Source organism: Stenella coeruleoalba, assembly GCF_951394435.1.
Source record: "Stenella coeruleoalba genome assembly, chromosome: 1".
NCBI lineage: Eukaryota > Metazoa > Chordata > Mammalia > Artiodactyla > Delphinidae > Stenella > Stenella coeruleoalba.
This window is the reverse complement of record NC_137169.1, coordinates 28,640,301-28,660,900: the sequence shown is the minus strand read 5'-3', so window position 1 is coordinate 28,660,900 and position 20,600 is coordinate 28,640,301. Positions and strand designations below refer to the sequence as shown.

At 36.3% G+C, this 20,600-nt stretch overlaps 1 protein-coding gene across 8 annotated transcripts in view; it reads right to left on the bottom strand.

The window, feature by feature from the left end:
• The window catches only part of AGO3 (argonaute RISC catalytic component 3), a 118,077-nt gene that overhangs the window by 14,919 nt on the left and 82,558 nt on the right, over positions 1–20,600 (bottom strand). For all 8 annotated transcript variants that reach the window (XM_079917244.1, XM_079917245.1, XM_079917246.1 and 5 more), the window contains 5 exons: positions 8,436–8,595; positions 7,084–7,174; positions 3,542–3,736; positions 3,076–3,210; positions 607–708 (listed from right to left, as the gene is read on the bottom strand). In XM_079917244.1, coding sequence (XP_079773370.1) covers positions 607–708; positions 3,076–3,210; positions 3,542–3,736; positions 7,084–7,174; positions 8,436–8,595 — 683 coding nt within the window. The remainder of the gene's footprint in view (positions 1–606; positions 709–3,075; positions 3,211–3,541; positions 3,737–7,083; positions 7,175–8,435; positions 8,596–20,600) is intronic.

Genomic DNA, 20,600 nt, shown 5'->3' with positions numbered 1-20,600 from the left:
CTGAAATTTCTATTTTAATCAATGGCAAGTAAACTAAAATAGTTTTGGGCTACATTCTCTCAGGTATCCTGCGAATGTGGATTCACTCTCTGCTGCTGGAAAGTTTGAGAAGCACTCAATTACAGCTTATGTTTTACTAAGTACAGCTAACAAATTAACAAAAAGATTTTCTGAAAAATAAGAAAAGACTTAGAATTATTTAACTGAAACTTAAAGCTGTAATTCTACAACTAAACTCTTTCACATGCTCAATATCTGCCAGTAAGTGTCAAAGTTTTCTATGAAGTATTATTATCAAAAAGAATATATCAAAGGAACAATCAGGTATTTTAGATTTTTTTGAAGTTTTGCATTAAATTAAGGACATAGTTTAGGGAGATGCCTTCTATTAAAACACTTATATTCTGGTACTTTCGTAGAAATAAGTCCCTCTCAAGGTGAAAAAGGGGATATGATTTAGTTACTGAAAGTTTCATTCTAATTTCACGTGGAAACAATCTGACGTGTAGAGAAGAATATTTCTTTCTCTCTTTTCTGAGATTTAAAAAATATGCCTAAGAATAGAAGTTCCTGAATAAAAATATTTCACCCAAAGTATAGGCTTACCTGTATTCCAGCATGGCTACAGAGGTAAAAGTCAAACTCATATGGGTGTGTAATGTCTGTATCAACTGTTGTTCCAGCTGGGATATTGCCACTTCTTCCGACCTAGATTGTTTGGTCAAAGTTTAAACAAACAAGACAAAGGTAAAGAATGTGTCTGAAAGCACTTTTAAAAAGATATAAATACATAGGCTGATCCCATGTTTCACTATTTTCGGCTTGAAATATTACTTAAGCAGCCATTAAGAGCAGACCTTATTCTAGTCCTAGTTCCTATTCTTAAATGTTGCTGAAAGTGAAAGCTGATAACAAAGTTATTAGTTTCTACTGATGCTTAGCTGGTAGTTGATCGTAATACAGGTAGAAAACTTAAAAAAATTTTTTAAAAAAAGTTACGTTTAGTGCTCCAATTTATGATGTCTGTGCAGAGCAGGTACTCTTGAATGTGCAGTTTTATGAAAATTAGCATTTTTCTCAGAGAACCCTATATTTTTAGAGGGAAAGAATGCTGACCACAGCATCAACTAGAGTCACCATTTGTTAACCATTTATATGCCAGGTACTTTACATACGTTATTTCTAATCCTCATAATCCTGCAAGTTAGGTATTATTCCCATTTGTCTGGGGGGAATCTACAGCTCAGGAATACAAAATAACTCGCCCAATAGCATACAATAAAGGGCAGAACTGAGAGTCAAACATGGAAATGACTGCAAAGGCCCTATTTCTTTTATTTTATATTAGCAGTTTCAACATCTTGTAAGAAAACAGACACCATGATTTTCTCTGAGTAATACATGATGTAAATGAAAAAGTTCGAAACTCCTGATAATGAAAGTCTCCTAATAAAACACTTTAAATGCATATACATACTTACCTCTACCTCCTTATCCCTAACATATTTAAACTCATTAATTGTAAGTCGAGGTTTAGAAGGCTAACAAATCAGAGACTCTTTTACTGACTCAGACATTATTTCTGCTGTGTGAGGGACTGTTACCAGGTGGTGGCTAGAGTTATATCTGTGTGGACCAACCAGCTAGCTTCACCAAATCACAAAATAAAGAAAACAGTTCATAAACTACTAAGTTATGCCTATTCTTAACACACAAATCTCCTAATTAATATATATTTAAAAGCTTTATTCTCTTTAGAGAGGCGGCAGAATGCCTGGGTTCATATCAGAGCTCCACCAGTTTCTAGTCATGAAATCTAGGGCACAGTATTTTCCTCTCTGTGCCTATTTCCTCATTTAGAATTATCTCTCATCTATTATGATTAGTAGATTTAGAGCAAAGATGAAAGAGAAGCAAACAAATGAAGGAAAGGCACAATTAAACATCAGTTGCAAGAAATCATTAAATCTAACTTAGGTTTTCCTGATCTAACTTTTGAAGAAACCTTTGGTTTTCTAGGTACAGAAATGTAATTTGGGGCACAGGCCTTTAACAACACGGAGGCCAAAATAAAACTATCATTACTGCTATTAGAGATGTGGTATAGGACAGTGATTAAGAGTACGCTGGAGCCAGATTGCCTATTTTGAGTCCTAGCTCTACCAATTTAACCTCCACGTGCCACAGTTTCCTACTGTGAAAAATGGGGATAATAATAAGTACCTCATAGTGTTGTTTGTGAGGGTTAAATGAGCTAAATTTATAAAAAATATCCAGAACAGTGCCTGCTATTATGCCCTCTTTTTCTCTATCACTACCACCATTATCAACACTCTACAACTAGGTAACCTCCACTGAGTGCTTAGCGTGTGCCTAAGCACCGTTCTAAGTACATTACACATTTTAATTTAAAAAAAACCCTTTCAAAAACCCAAATAAGGCAAATATTAATATTATCCAAGCCTTGCTCAGAAAGAAACTGGCACAGAGATGTTAAGTTACTTGCCCAAAGCTACACAACCAGTGTAATCAAAGACCAAATATGTACCAAAGACAAGACACACTCCTTTCTTTTTCAGTCTTTTCTATTGATCCCCTTTCCCAAGGGGACTCTGACCCTTGTACTCCTCAGATTTCTCTGCTCTAAGGTTTACAGGATGGGGGCAGAGCACTGAAAATGAAAGTTAGTTTGCATGAATTTTCACTAATCACTCTAGAATGTCCCTAGCTTGTAAAATTAATTTTTACAAGATATTTAAAAAATAGAACATACCTTTTTTCTTCTGAACATTTAAGGAAAATATGAATAAAAAGAACAATTTTAAAACTATGAGTTTCTTCACAACAACAAAAAAGTATAATGGGATTTTGAACATTTGGAGTGTTACTAGAAATTCTAGAAAGTTAAAAATTAACTTATTTTGATGCTCCTATACTCATAATCAATCTGCTTTGCTGTAACCTACTACTATATATCAGAAACTCTGCTGTTGGCAGAGAGCCTTTGTTAAGTGCTCTATGAACTATGTTAGATAACCTTTGCTTATAGTAGTATTACAATAAATGTAAGATTACCCTTTCAGTCCTATCAGCACAAAATAATCGAGTGTGATGTCTCTTCTGAACTACAATGTAAGTTATTCCAGGTTGATAGTCTTTCTCCAAACTGATGCAGGCTTCTCGAATTGCTAGTAGTTCATAATATAATACCTAGAGAAGATGAAATGGAAAGACTTGATCTAGTCAGTTGTTCTCCTATACATACTTCAAAGTAAGACAATGATTTAGACTTAGAATTTCTTAAATTCATCACCTCACAGCTAATTATACTTCTCTATTCCATTTTAACTATTATCAGAGCATGGTCTTAGCGATCAAGGCTTACATATCCAGTAAATATTTTAAAAGGGAAAATCTAAGGAAGTATCAAAATTTGACTTTAGAACTCTCAATTAAGGCTCCTAACTTCAGAACTGGACACCATATTATAAACACAGTATCTGATTTAACCACAGTATGATGAGAATCCCAGGCAACCAACCTGCCTAAACTGTCCCTCTGAAACACCATCCCGATAAAAGATGATACGAGTAGGTTTGAACCGAGTTGACTTATAAAACTGAATGAGAAGTTCTCGGACCATGGAGGCAAGGTCCTGGATGATCTCCTGTCGGGGTCTCTGAACTCTTACTGTAGCACAGTATCTGCTTGGGTGGGCATCCATACTACCTACAACCTAGGTTGAAAAAAGTAAAGAAAACATAGAAATTAAGGTATTCAAAACTATATGAATATGAATTTTACCATAAAAAAGTTGAAAAAAAAAAGGATTTCATTTAAATTTGTATTTTATTATAACCTTAACTATTTATCACAGTTCATTTTGAAAGTAATAAAAATAGATAATTCCAGTGAAGAACAAAATAAAAGACACAGTCTAGGGTCAAAAACTATTTTCCCATAAGTAGGCTGTACTTTATATTTAACAATTTGGCTCTAATTTACAGATGTTGCTGGTAAACCTAAATATTAGTAAGGATAGAAAGACAAAGAGATGTACATAGAGGAAGGAGATAAATAAAAAAGGTCCATTCAAACTCTTGATTTCTCTTTATAGCTCTTACAGTTTAGCAAACTATCCCAGAAGCCATATTCAAGATGACTTTGGCATTACCTTAAAAACTCTTATGCTTCATAAATTTTAAATCTTGGTTTTGAGAGCAGCTATCTTAATTTTTTCTCTCTGTCTCTTAATATTGTTATGTGATTGGAGCAGAGGGAACTCTGAAGCATGAACTTACAAGTTCTCCTTGACTGTAGTCACTCATAGATCTACTGAAGCATGATCACTGGAACCAGAATATTTAAAAGTGTTCACACATCAGTGATCAGAGCCTGGGCCAAGAACCAGCTGGTTATTCTACCTCCAGCTTCTCTTTCTTCCAGGGTAGTATCTATAACAAAGTCATGCTTCAAAAATGGACCTCTGCACCTCCATGTTCACTGCAGCATTATTTACACAGCCAAGACGTGGAAACAACCTAAGTGTCCATTGATGGATGAATGAATAAAGAAAATGTGGCATATACATACAATAGAATATCATTTGGCCATAAAAAAGAATGAAATCTTGCCATTTGTGACAACATGAACGAACCCTGAGGGCATTATGTTAAGTGAAATAAGTCAGACAAATACTATATGATGCCACTTATATGTGGAATCTAAAAACAAAAAACAAACAAAAAATCCCAACTGATTTCACAGATATAGAGAACAGACTGGTGGTTGCCAGAGGGGTGGGGTATGGGTGAAATGGCTCAAAAGGTACAAACTTCCAGATGTAAAATAAATAAGCCATGGGGATGTAACGTACAGCATGGTGACTATAGTTAATACTGTACTGCATATTTGAAAATTGCTAAGAGAGTAAATCTTAAAAGTTCTCAGCACTTGCAATTCAGGGGACGCCAGTTTGATCCCTGGTCAGGGAACTAAGATCCCAACATGCCTTGGGGCAACTAAGCCTGGGTGCCACAACTAGAGAGCCCTCACGCTGCAACTACAGAGCCCACGCACTCTGAGCCCACGAGCCACCAGGAAAGATCCTGTGTGCCACAACTAAGACCCGGAGCAGCCAAAAAAAAAAAAAAAAAAGTTCTCCCCATAAGAAAAAACTTTTGTAACTATGTATGGTGACAGATGTTAACTAGACTTATTGTAGTGATCATTTCACAATATATATGAATATCAAATTATGTTATACACCTGAAACTAAAATAATGTTATATGTCAATTATATATCAATTAAAACATAAATAAATAAAACCACACTATTTCAAAAGAGTACCTAAATTCCTGTCAGTAATTTAAACATCTTATTAGAAACCAAGATATGGAAAATTCTTACATTTCTCTTCAGTCTTAGGTCAGATTAGAAAATAACCAAGAGTTTTTTAAAAAGTGAGCTACAACTTGTCTACTTCTTTAGGTACATGGAATTGTATCTGCTTTTTTAAATCTTCTCTAAGTAAAAAAAAAAAAAAAAAAAAAAAAGGAACCTGACCATTTCTTTTCCACTGCTAAAAATAAATCCATACCCCCTCTGATGGCAAAATAAGCCTTACAAAATCTTACAAGCCTCACAGTCTGCTATGCTACATTCCAATTCCCTGCATTTGGAATTCCTCAACACACCAGATTTTTGCAATTTTAATTTACATCACTATCATGGTAGTATCTATTATACTATATGGCATTTATTACTTACATTGTTTCTCACACTAGTCTTTAAGTTCTTGGGAATAGAAGATATATAGCAAAAATAATCAAATTCTGTTTACAAGACCTCTGATAATTATAAAAGAAAGTGAATATTTGGTAGAAATGGATTTAGCAAAAAAGGACAATGACAACCTAGAAGTCCAAAAGAATTTAAATGTGCTTAAACTTCCTTGGAAAACAACCCTAAAATAGCAAATCCAAAGTAAGTCTTTAGAAATTTTGTATTATTTTATCTTCTCTAGGAATATTTTAATGAATATCAGAGATTGCTCAATACTACCTCTAGGACACTTGAAATGTACACAATTTATGCATAACATTAAGAATACAAGGAAATATAATTTATTAATAGATAAAAGTCAATTTTCTTCATTAATGAAAAGAGCTTTGGAAAAATCAGTGAAAAATTTAATATTACTATCATTTTCAAGGAAAGATTAAGATTTATCAGATTTTTAAAAGTAAAGATTATAATGAATGATAGAAAAAATATATAAAAAGTCTTACAGTTTAATTTCTGAAATTTATCAAGTATGCCTAAAATATGTTGACATTTTCAAAATGTTGGCATTTGTTAAAATCAAGCAATTTTCTTTCTTTCTTTCTTTTTTTCAACATCTTTATTGGAGTATAATTGCTCTACAATGGTGTGTCAAGCAATTTTCAAGTTGGGTAAAATATCATCTGGCTTTATGAAATTTATAAGAAATACACTTTTGAACTGACACAGAAAGGTTACAAATATAAAGGTGGGCAAAAGACAGAACAGGCAGATGTTAAAAGTAAGAGGAGCAGTAATAAAGAATTCAAGTGCAAAGTATAAAACTGGACAAAGATGAGATATTTTATACTGAAAAAAATGCAATCCAGCAAACTTATATGTAATGCATCTTTCTGTAACAAAGACACTACTGAAATACATAAACAAACTCTGAATTACAAAAGGTAACTGAAAATATACAACCATGGAGAGGTCAAACAGACAAATTAAAGTAGGATACAGAAGAGTTGAGTAATATAATTAATAAACTTCATTTAATAGATATATACAGAACTTGCAGCCTCCAAACCAGAGAATAATCATTCTTTTAAAAAACCCAAAGAACATTTGAAAGTTGGCTCTGCATAGATCTACATATAGATATATATATTTATAAAACTTTATAAACATATTTTTTAAACTTTATATTTATAAAAGTTGGTTTCAAAGAAAATGTAATTAAAATTCAAAAAGTTAAAACCAAAATGTTGATCTTTGTCTAAACTTTAGATAAGATAAACCTGTCTAAAGATACTCACAGCAGCAATAGAAGGCTTCTTCCCATCACCAGCTGGTGGATGAGTGACATCTGCTCCCAAAAAGATCACTGGTTGCTGGAACACAGAAGGTCTTAAACACAGTTTTAAAAAGAGTTAGATCATTTTTTTCATTATTCTTTTACCTATTTCACACTACTGCAACACAACTGCAAGTTGCTGGCATAGCACAGAGGAGGTCCGTTACAGACAACTTCATAGGCTTGAACTACTGACAGCTTTATTCTCTTAAATCATGAATCTCTAGTAAGAGAAGTATTCAGAGCAGTTTTCTGCCTTAAGCAGCGGTGCTGGTGGTTGCAAAGGTCAACTGCTGCTAGCATTCTTAATAGGCATAAAATGATAAACTTCTTCATATTAATCCACTGATTTGTATCAATAATTCTTTAACCTACTTACATTTTAAGCCAATGTAATCTCTCAAGGAGATAAAGAATCATTAAACCACATTGGAAGGGATTATGGGACTCTACTACTCCCCCGCCTCTGACCAAAAGTATAAAATTTGAGTAACATACATTTAATAGTCATAAAGTAGCTAGCACTTCATTTTATTTTAAAACTGTATCCTTTAAGATTCAAATGACTCTTAGCTCTTGGAGTTGTTGATAAAATTCTATATTCATGTCATTTATGAATCTCATATTTAATAGGGATGGGAAATAGAGGCAGTATGGAAAAACAGGAAAAAAAGAGCTTCTGTGTCAACAAGATATTTAATTTTTTAGAGCCCTAGTTGCTTCAACTATTAAAAGGAAACCTGTTGTTCAATTCTCCAAATAACAGCCTCTTCCCCAGCACCCTATTTCTAGGTCATTACGTGTCATACTTCCTAAGAGCTCTTAGACATGATGGTGATATAACAGTAACATCTGTTGTCCCACTGACTCCACCAGGAGTTGATATGGCTTCCTTAATTGATTTATTTAATTGACATGCCCCCCCCATCCAACTCCACCCAAAGCCCCTAAAGGAGGGAAGAAAGGCTTCCCTCACTTTCTAGGTGAGTGAGTTGCCTCATGACACCAGCTTCAAGATGACTACCAAACAATGAGAAAGTTCTTCAAGCTGGGCTCTCCAGTGAAAAATAAATAAAATCCTCAATACTTTCTAGCCAGGGATGAGGTACTTTGCACACTAAATGAAAATGGAGATGGGAGGGGATTTTTCATAAAGAAATCTTGTAAATTTTGCCAATCAAAACTCTTAAGTTTTTGCCAAAATGTCTACTTATTTTCCTTGGCAGGAATCAACAAAGCTGTCTCTTACACAGGTGTTAGATATGGCAATACAGAGAAAAATTAATATTTCATTAGGTGATTAGCTTATCTTACCTTTGATGAGGTACAAGAATATTATTGATCCCTCCAAGTTTAACATTTATCTTTAGGCACAGGTTTGAGAGAGTTTGAGGGGATGTTTTTATTACATTCTTGACTTGAACACACTGTGTAGCCATACCCAAAAGTGTATCTCCAACACGTTTCACCTCCGCTGTGGAACAAATACAGATACCTCTGGTTATAAAAAGGCAAATTTTACTGAAAATTAAGCTGCTATGTATGTTTCCCCTTGTGAAATACATCACTGTATTACAGGATACCAAAACTTATACCAATACTGAAACAATGCTATTAAAATTTAAAGTATACTGCCTTTTTTTTTTTTTCAGCCATGCTGCGCAGCTTGTGGGATTTTAATTCCCTGACTGGGGACTGAACCCGAGCCCTCTGCAGTGAGAGCGCGGATCCTAACCACTGGACCGCCAGGGAATTCCCTATACTGCCTTATTTGATTATACAAATGTGCAGAGTTTTGAGGGCATTCAAGAGTGCAATTAGTGGGACTTCCCTGGTGGTCCAGTGGTTAAGAATACGCCTTCCAATGCAGGGACGGAGGTTCGATCCCTGGTGGAGGAACTAAGATCCCACATGCTGTGGGGCAACTAATCCTGTGCGCCGCAACTACTGAGCCCATGTGCTCTGGAGCCTGCGTCTGCAGGCCACAACTAGAGAAGCCCTCACGCTGCAATGAAGACCGAGCGCGGCCAAAATTAAAAAAAAAAAAGAGTGCAATTAGTAATATACTGTCTATCTTAAATGTTTTAACTTGATATCTAGCCAATTAAAATAAACTAGATCTTTTTTTTTAAACTAGATCTTTTTTTTTTTTTTTTTTTTTTTGCGTTATGTGGGCCTCTCACTGTCGTGGCCTCTCTCGTTGCGGAGCACAGGCTCCGGACATGCTGGCTCAGCGGCCATGGCTTATGGGCCTAGCCGCTCTGCGGCATGTGGGATCTTCCTGGACCAGGGCACGAACCCGTGTCCCCTGCATCGGCAGGTGGACTCTCAACCACTGCGCCACCAGGGAAGCCCTAAACTAGATCTTTTGAATGAACTGTTTCCAGCATTTGTGAAAACTGTGTTCTACAATATACAACTATAAAATATGAAAAATAATCCTAAAAAATAAAGTATACTTACTGCCTTGAAGATTAGCTTAAGTATTTAGTGATAATTTTTTCCAGTTGTTTTCTTCATATATAAGGAAGCATACTTTTGTCTTCACAAAAATAGTATAACCACAATAACCGAAAAACCAGAGAAAAATATCATACATAAACCCTTATTAGTATTTAATTGTACTCTCTTCCAATAAGGTTCTCATTTGCATTATTTTAATGCAGTTATAATCACAGTATACTTATAGCTTTCAATCCGATTCTCTAAACTTTAATTTAGAAATATAGAGGTATTACTGTATAAAGGTTTTTATCCTGTTCCTTTCCTTATCCTGTTTCCTGTTCCTCTCCCCCTCTCTGCCATTGTAACTACCATAAAGAGTTTGGTGTCCATAACTTCTTCCTTTTTTTTTTTTTTTTGCAGTACGCGGGCCTCTCACTGTTGTGGCCTCTCCCGTTGCGGAGCACAGGCTCCGGACGTGCAGGCCCAGCGGCCATGGTTCATGGGCCCAGCTGCTCCGCGGCATGTGGGATCCTCCCGGACCGGGGCACGAACCCATGTCCCCTGCATCGGCAGGCGGACGCTCAACCACTGCGCCACCAGGGAAGCCCCATAACTTCTTATATATAACATATGGAAAACACTTTTAAACAAAAATTGAGAATATACTATACACTCTATTGTGTAACTTGTCATATTCACTTAATAATATAGTATGTTCTGAATGCCAATATATAGATGCCCTTATTATTTATAACAACAGCAGTTACTTTGTTTTTAAATGTCATAAGGTATCTAACCACTACTCATACACCGACATATTTTTAACTTTTTCCAGGTTTCCATTATTTCAAACAATGCTATGAATAACATCCTTGTATATTTAACTTTCATTTGGTTGTATAACTATAGCTTCAGGATAAATTTCTACAGGTAGGATCGAGGGATCAGAGATATATATACTTAACATTTTTATAGATACTGAAAATTTGCCCTCTAAAAAGGTTTATTAATTCATTCAACAAATATTTAATGAGCCACCTAATACATGCTAGTACTGTGCGAAGCTCTGGATATACAATGTTAAGTCAAGAGAGACATTGTTCTTGCCCTCACAGAGCTTATAGTCTAGTCAGAGAAATAGCCATTAATTAAATAACTTCAAATTTAACATTGTAACTGTGAAACAACATAAAGGAGTGGTAACAAGGTGCTGTAAGATATTAAAAGTGAGAGAATTTGACCTTGTCAGGGAGGTCAGGCAAAGCTTCCCCAAGGAAGGGATGTCTGAAATAAAATTCAAAAGAATGTGTGTTTACTTGGTAAAGGGTGGAAGATGGATTATGAGAAGCAATACAGGTAGAAGGAAGAGGATAAACAAAGAGTTTCTGTGGGGAAAAACAAGCATAAAGTGAGCTGAATTCTGAAGAGGTAAGAAGTCATGGATTAGGGGCTTCCCTGGTGGCGCAGTGGTTAAGAATCCACCTGCCAGTTCAGGGGACATGGCTTCAAGCCCTGGTCTGGGAAGATCCCACATGCTGCGGAGCAACTAAGCCTGTGTGCCACAACTACTGAGCCTGAGCTCTAGAGCCCTGAGCCACAACTACCGAGCCCTCGTGCCAGAGCTACTGAAGCCTGCGCGCCTAGAGCCCATGCTTCGCAACAGGAGAAGCCACCGCAATGAGAAGCTCATGCATTGCAATAAAGAGTAGCCCCCGCTTGCCACAACTAGAGAAAGCCTGTGTGCAGCAACGAAGACCCAACTCAGCCAAAAATAAAAAATAAATAAATTTATTAAAAAAAAAAAGTCACAGATTAGAACATGCAAACCTTTGGAAGATAATCTTAAATATCAATTTTACCAATTGTTAAATGAAGAACTACTGAAGTGGGGGTGATAGGGAAGGGGATAAAATCAGATTTGTACTTAAAAATACCATTCTGGACATTAACTATAGCACCAACACACAAAAGATTAGAAGTCATCATTTCCATCTTCACAACAACAACAAAAAATCAATGACTGAAAATCAATGACTTGTCTTAGTCTTAGATCCATAAGAGAAAACTGCCACCCCCAAAACAGGTGAATACAAAGAATCACAGCCAAGATCAGCTTATTAGAAGCAGAAGCTGATGAAGCCATTAACTGCAGGAACAATTAAACACTGACTCCTGGGAATTCCCTGGTGGACTCGTGGTTAGGACTCCACACTCTCACCGCCAAGGGCCTGGGTTCAATCCCTGGTTGGGGAACTAAGATTCCACAAGCTGTGCAGTGTGGCCACAAACCAACCAACCAACCAGCAAAACAAAACAACATGTACAAAAAACCCACACACACTAACTCCTATAACTCAATAAGAAAAAACCCAAACAATCCAAATAAAAATGACCATAGGACTTGAATAGACATTTCTCCAAAGAAGATCTACAAATGTTCAGTAAACACACGAAAAGATGTTCCACATCACTAATCATTAGGAAAATGCAAATGAAAACCATAAAGAGATACTACTTCACACCCAATAGGATGGCTAAAATACATAAATATTGGCAAGAACGTGGAGAAACTGGAACCTTGTACACTGCTGATAGGAATGCAAAATGGTGCAGGCTCTGTACAAAACAGTAAGGCAATTGCTCAAAAAACTAAAACAGAATTATATAATCCAGCAATTTCACTTCTGGTAATATACCCAAGAAAAGTGAAAGGAAGGACTGGAACAGAGAGCTGTATATTCATGTTCAAAGCAGCATTATTCACAATAGCCCAAAGGTGGAACTAATCCAAGTACCCATTGACAGATGAATAGATAAACAAAACGTGTATATACATACAATGGAATATTATTCACCCTTAAAAAGGAAGAAAATTCTGATACATACTATAATATGGATAAACCTTAAGGACATTATGCTTAATGAGATAAACAGTCACAAAAGGACAAATACTATATGATTTATTCAGTCAAATTCATAGAGACAGAAAGTAGAATATAGGTTTCTAGGGGTTGAGGGAGGGGAGATGGGGAGTTAGTGCTGAGTTTCAGTTAAGGATGATGAAAAAGTTCTGGAGATGGATGGTGGTGCTGGTTGTACAACACTGAATGTACTTAATGTCACTGAACTGTATACTTGTTAAAATGGTAAATTATTGTTTTATATATTAGTATATTTTACAACAAAAAAGGGGAAGAAAATTCTGATACATACTACAACATAGATAAACCTTGAGGACATTACCCTAAGTGAAATAAGCCAGAAACAAAGGGATAAGTATTATATGATTCCATTTATATAAGTTACTAGAATAGGTAAATTCATAGAGACAGAAAGTAGAATAGAGGCTACCAGGTGTTGGTGGGTAGGGGAATGGGGTGTTACTATTTAATGGGTACAGAGTTTCTGTTTGAGATGATGAAAAAGTTCTGGAAATGGACAGTAGTTATGGTTGCACAATGCTGTGAATATACTTAATGCCAGTGAACTGTGTACTTTAAGGTGGTTAAAATGGTAAATTTTATGTTATGTATATTTTATCACACATATACACAAAAACTTGTTTAAAAATAGTTAATTCAGGGGCTTCCCTGGTGGCACAGTGGTTGAGAGTCCGCCTGCCGATGCAGGGGACACGGGTTCGTGCCCCGGTCTGGGAAGATCCCACATGCTGCGGAGCGGCTGGGACAGTGAGCCATGGCTGCTGAGCCTGCGCGTCCGGAGCCTGTGCTCCGCAACAGGAGAGGCCACAGCAGTGAGAGGCCTGTGTACCGCAAAAAAAAAAAAAAAAAAAAAAAAGTTAATTCAGGAACACTCCTATGAAAACAGTACCTCAGAAGGAATGAAGACTACAATCAAAATTTGGCACCTGGGACTTCCCTGGTGGTCCAGTGGTTAAGACTCTGCGCTTCCACTGCAAGGGGTTCAATTCCTGGTGGGGGAACTAAAAGCCCGCATGTCACGCAGCGCGGCCAAAAAAAAAAAAATGACACCAAGTGACTGATTTATAGAAGGCATCACCTACACCAACATGAGACAAATGTAGAGGTCCCAAGGTTCTGGCAAAACAGGGCAGGACTACAGAAGAAACTGAAATACAGGCAGCAGCACTCAATAAACAAAAATTAAATTTAAAAAGTGGCAGATGATGAAAGAGTTTTTCTATGAAAAAAACAAATGGGATGACAGCTATAAAGGTGCTGTTTTTGAAAATAAGAATTCCAGAATGATTTAACACTTGAAACTATGTGAGTAGATAATTTGATTTATAAGTAAACATAAGCAAATAATTTTTTAAAAAGTGAAGGGGAAATATGACAAATAAAAACTAAGGGAATCTGTTGACAGTAGACTTGCCTTGAAAGAAATGATAAAAGACATTTTTCAGAAAGAAGGAAAAGTATACAGGTCGGAAGTCCAGATCTATATATAAAAAAAAGGTCAGAGAAGGAATAAATAAAAGTAAAATAAAATCTTTTACTTTCTTATTCTTAACTGAACTAAGAGATACTGTTCAAAATAATAATAGCAACAGTATATTGTGTGGTTACAACTTATGGATAGGTGAAATGAATGACAGAAATATTGTAAGGGGGAGGGAGGAATTGGGAATACTTTGTTCTAAGGTATCTACACTATCGGTGAAGTGGTACAGAATTATCGAAAGCAAATTCAGATTAGTTGTAAGTGTATACTGCAAACTCTAGGGAAACCATTAAAAGTAAAAAAAAAAAAAAAGTATAATTGATGTAAGAGAGAAAATGGAATAATATAAAATGCTCATTTAAAACCATAAAAAGGAGGGGCTTCCCTGGTGGCGCAGTGGTTAAGAATCTGCCTGCCAACGCAGGGGACATGGGTTTAAGCCCTGGTCCAGGAAGATCCCACAAGTCGCGGAGCAACAAAGCCTGTGCGCCACAACTGCTGGGCCTGCACTCTAGAGCCTGCGAGCCACAACTACTGAGCCTGCGTGCTACAACTACTGAAGCCTGCGCGCCTAGAGCCTGTGCTCCGCAACAAGAGAAGCCACCGCAATGAGAAGCCCGCGCACCGCAACAAAGAGTATCCCCGCTTGCCACAACTAGAGAAAGCCCACGTGCAGCAACGAAGACCCAATGCAGCCAAAAATAGATAAATTTATTTTAAAAAAAACATAAAATGGAGAAAAAGAGGGGAAGATAAAATATAAGACCCAGGGACTTCCTTGGTGGCACAGTGGTTAAGACTCCACGCTCCCAATGCAGGGGGCCTGGGTTCGATCCCTGGTCAGGGAACTAGATCCCACTCGCATGCCGCAACTAAGAATTCACATGCCACAACTAAGGAGCCTGAGTGCCACAACTAAGGAGCCTGCCTGCTGCAACTAAGACCCACCGCAACCAAAAAAAAAAAAAGACCCAAACTACATGTTGCCTACAAGAAACCAATTCTAAAATAAAGTGATACAGAAAGATATACCATGCTAACACCAAGAAAAAGAAAACTGAAGTTGCTGTATTTTTTCACACAAAGTAGATTTCAGAACTAGGAAGATTAACAGGGATAAAGAGGGGTATTACATAATAATAAAAGTGTCAATTCTTCAAGAAGACAGGACAATCTTTAACATGTATGCAGCTAAGAAAAGAATGCCAAAACAAGTGAGGCAAAAACTGATAGAATTGTAAGGAGAAACAAACAAATCCACTATTATAGTGGAGACTTCAATGTACTTTCATCAGTAACTGACAGATCCAGCAGGCAGAAGATAAGTGTATATTCAATAGCTGACTTGAACAGTACCATCAATCAACTGATTCTAAGAGTCATTTATAAAATACTTCATTCAATAACAGCAGAATACACATTCTTCTCAAGCTCACATGTAACATTCATTAAGGAAGACCACATTATAGTCCTAAAACACACTTTAACAAATTTGAAAGAACAGAAATCATACAAAGTATGGTCCCAGACCACAGTGGAATTAAACTAGAAATCAATAATGGAAAGATAGCCAGGAAATCCCAAAATATCTATATATTAAACAATATAATTCTATGAGACATGGATTAAAGAAAAAGTCTTGAGAAATTTAAAAATATTTTAAACTAAATGAAAATGAAATACAACTTACCAAAATTAGTGTGATGCACAGTACTTAAGAGATAAATTTATGGCACTGAATGCAGAGAAGAAAGATCTAAAATCAATAATCTATGTTTCTACCTTAGAACGATAAAGAAGAACAATATAGGCCTAGAACAAGCAGAAGGAAAAAAATCTTAATTAGAGCAGAAATCAATGAAATTGAAAATAAGAAATCAACAGAGGAAAATGAAGGAAACCAAAAAGCTAGTTCTCTGAAAAGTTCAAAGAAATTCATTAACCTCTAGCCAGACTAATCAAGAATAAAACAGACAACACAAATTATTAATATCAGAAATGAAAAAAGGGTCATTGGCCCCAAGGACATTTAAAGGATAATAAAAGAATATTATGAAAAACTTTAGGCCCACAAATTTGTTAACTTACATGAAGTGGACCAGTTCCTTGAATGACACTACCAAATCTCACACAGAAGAAATAGATAATCTGAATAGGTGTGTACCTATTAAAAAAACTGAATCAATAATTAACAACTTTCCAAAAAAAGAAAGTACCAGGCCCAGATGGTTTCACTGGCGAATTCTACCAAACATTCAAGGAACAAATGAAACCAATTCTCTGCAATCTCTTCCAGAAAACAGAAGCAGAGGAAATACTCATGATTCTGAGGCCAAAATACCCTAATACCCAAACCAGAAAAAGACATTACAAGAAAGGAAAACTACAGATCAATCTCTCTCATGAACACAGATGCAAAATCTTCAACAAAATATTAGCAAATTCAATCCAACAATGTGTAAGAATTATATACCATCCCCAAGTGGGATTTATCCCAGGCACGCAAGGCTGGGTTCAACATTTCAAAAATCAATTAAAGTAATTAATCACATTAAGAGAAAAAAAAGAAGAAAAATCATATGATCATATCAACAGATGCAGAAAAGGACATTTTGCAAACTCGATCATCCATTCATAATAAAAACTCTCAGCAAAACTAGGACTGGAGGGCTTCCCTGGTGGCGCAGTGGCTGAGAGTCCACCTGCCGATGCAGGGGACACGGGTTCGTGCCCCGGTACGGGAAGATCCCACATGCTGCGGAGCGGCTAGGTCCGTGAGCCATGGCCGCTGAGCCTGCGCGTCCGGAGCCTGTGCTCCGCAACGAGAGAGGCCACAACAGTGAGAGGCCCGCATACCGCAAAAAAACCCAACGAAACAAACAAAAAAACCTAGGACTGGAGGGGAACTTCCTCAACTTGATAAATAACAATTATAGAAAGCTTATAGCTAACATCATGTTTACTGCTGAGAAACTAGATGTTTTCCCCCTAAAGTCAGAAACAATGCAAGAATGTCTCCTCTCACCACTGCTATTCAACATCGTATTGGAATTCCTACTAACACAAGGAAAAGGATATAAAAGTATACGGACTGGGAAGGAAAAAAATAAAACTGTCTTTGTTCATAGAGAACATGACTGCCTATGCAGAAAACCCCCCAAAATTGACAAAAGCTTCCTGGAACTAATAAGTGACTATAGCAAGGTTTCAGGATACAAAATAAATATACAAAAATCACCTGTATTCCTAAATACTAAAAATGAACTAGAATTTAAAATTAAAAACACAATACCATTTATAGTAGAAAAAGAAAAAAACAATATACTTAGATATAAATCTAAATGAGGAAAACTATAAAACTCTGATAAAAGAAATCAAAGAAGCTCTGAACAAAGAGATATTCCATGTTCAAGGATAGAAGACTTAACATTAAGATGTCAATTCTTCCCAGCTTGATCTATAGATTCAATGTAATCCCAACAAAAGTCTCAGCAAGTTATTTTGTGATATTGACAAACTGATTCTAAAGTTTATATAGATAGGCAAAAGACCTATTAGCTAATACAACAGGGAAGAAGAAGAACAAAGTCAGAGAACTGACATTATCTGACTTCAAGACTTATCACAAAGCTAAATTAATCAAGACAGTGTGGTTTTAGCAAATGAATGGACAGACAGACCAATGAAACAAAATAGAGTCCAGAAATAGACTGACACAAATATAGTCGATCATTCACAGAGTAGCAAAGGCAATTTCATGGAGAAAGATAATCTTTCCAACAAATGGTGCTGAAACAATTGGAATCCACATGCAAAAAAAGAAAAAAAAAATCTAGATACAGACCTTACACCTTTCACAGAAGTTTAGTCAAAATGGATTACAAACCTATATGTAAAAAAGGAAAACTATAAAACTACTAGAAGATAACACAGTATAAAAACTTAGACTATAACACCAAAAATGATCTGTGAAAGAAAAAAATTGATGACTTTATTAAAATTTGGACTTCATTAAAATTTAAAACTTGTGCTCTATGAAAGACACTTAAGACAAGGGCTTCCCTGGTGGCACAGTGGTTGAGAGTCTGCCTGCTGATGCAGGTGATGCAGGTTCGTGCCCCGGTCCGGGAAGATCCCACATGCCGCGGAGCGGCTAGGCCCATAAGCCATGGCCACTGAGCCTGCGCGTCCGGAGCCTGTGCTCCACAACGGGAGAGGCCACAGCAGTGAGAGGCCCGCGTACCGCAAAAAAAAAAGACAAGCCACAGCCTAGGAGAAAATTATCTGCAAAATAGGTATCTGATAAAAAACCTGTATCCAAACATACAAAGAACTCTTAAAACTGAACAATAAGAAAACAAACACATCAATTAAAAAATGAGCAAAAGATTGGAACAGACATTTCATCAAAGCTATACAGATGGCAAATAAGCACATGAAAAGGTGCTCTCTCTCTCTCCCTCTCTCTCTCTCTCTCTTTCTCTCTCTCTATTTTTTTTTTTTGCCAAGCTGCACAGTTATGCAGGATCTCAGTTCCCCAACTAGGGGTTGAACCCGTGCCCTCTGCAGTGGAAGCGCAGAGTCTTAACCACTGGACTGCCAGGGAAGTCCAGTGCTCAATATTGTGTTATTAACGAACTACAAATTAAAATTACAATAAAATACTACTACATGCCTATTAGAATTGCTAAAATCCAAAAAACTGACAATACCAAATGCTGAGGAGGATGTAGAGCAATAGGCACTCTCATTCACTGCTGATGGGAATACAAAATGGTACAGTCACTTTTTGGCAGTCTTATCATTTGATACAGCAGTTGTGCTCCTGGTTATGTACCAAACTGAGTTAGAAACTTATGTCCACACAAAAACCTGCACATGCATGTTTGAGCAGTATTATTCATAAATGCCCAAAACTGGAAGCAATCAAGATGACCCTCAACAGGTACATGTATAACAAACTGTAGTACAACCACACAATGCAATATTAAATATTATTCAGCATTAAAAAGAAATGGCTTTATCAAACCACAAAAAGACATGGTGGAATCTTAAATATTGCTAACTGCAAGTGGCCAATCAGAAAAGGGGACATACCATATGACTCCAACTATATAACATTTTAGAAAAGGTAAAACTGTAGAGACATAAAAAGCCCAGTGGTTATCAGGGGTTTGAGGAGATGGAGGGAGAGATGAGTAAGTGGAGCACAGGGGATTTTTAGAGCAGTGAAACTATTCTTTGATACTGTCCTGGTAGATACGTGACATTATGGATTTGTCAAAACCCATAGACCTGTACACATAAAGAGTAAACTTTAATGTAAACTGTGGACAATATGTTAATAATAATTTATCAATACTGGTTCATTAAATGTACCACTCTAATACAAAATGTTAAAAATAGGGAAAACTGGGGCTTCCCTGGTGGCACAGTGGTTGAGAGTCCGCCTGCTGATGCAGGGGACATGGGTTTGTGCCCCGGTCCGGGAAGATCCCACATGCCGCGGAGTGACTAGGCCCGTGAGCCATGGCCGCTGAGCCTGCGCGTCCGGAGCCTGTGCTCCGCAATGGGAGAGGCCGCAACAGTGAGAGGCCCGTGTAACGCAAAAAAAAAAAAAAAAAAAAGGGAAATCTGTGTACAGGGGAAGGAAGGCATATAGGAACTCTCTATACTATCTGCTCCATTTTTCTGTAAATCTAAAACTGTTCTAAAAAATAAAATCTATTAATTAGAAAAATCACTCACTGAATCACTGAGGGAAGCAGTGTAGAAAATGCACTGAAAGTGAATTAGAGGGAATGAAGGCAAGAATATCAGCTTGGAGGCTATGGTAATATCAACTTTCTCTCCCATCAACAGTGTATGAGAATGTACATTTATTCATGCCTTTGCCAAAAATGGGTATTATCATTGTTGGTGAAAAATAATTTGTTCTAGTTCATATTTCTTTAATGACTAATGAGGCTCAGCATCTTTGCATTGATAATTGACCATTTGCATTTCTTTTTTATGTCCTTTGTCTTTTTCAGTTGTTTGTTCTTACCTTGATTTACAAATTCTTTGAGTTTAACACCTTCTGTATTTTATCACAACTTAAAAAATATCTTTCAAATTTTATAACCATTATTTTTAATCACTGCATATTATTTCACCAACATACAACTTACTGTTTAAAACCAGTTCTTAGTAGTTTTTCAGTGTCATAGATATCATTATGAAAATTTTGTGCATAGAGATTTTTCTACATTATGAATTCTTTTCTTTGAACATATTTTTGGAATGGGAAATACTGAGCTGTTGACTGCAAGCACATTTTTATACTTTCGATGAAAGGATATTATCAATTTATACTGTCATCAGCAATATATTAAAATACTAGATTCACTGCATACTCACAATCACTGGGTAGTACAGTATTTAAATATATTTGCTAATTTAGTAGCATAAAAATTTTCCTTTTATTAATTTGTACTTTTCTTTATTGGTGAAAACCAACATTTTCTCAAATATTTACTTGTTTTTTCTTGAGAAATTTTAGTTTATATTATTTGCTCATTAATGTAGGAGAATATAAAAATTTTTTCCTTTGAATGCAATAGCAGATCC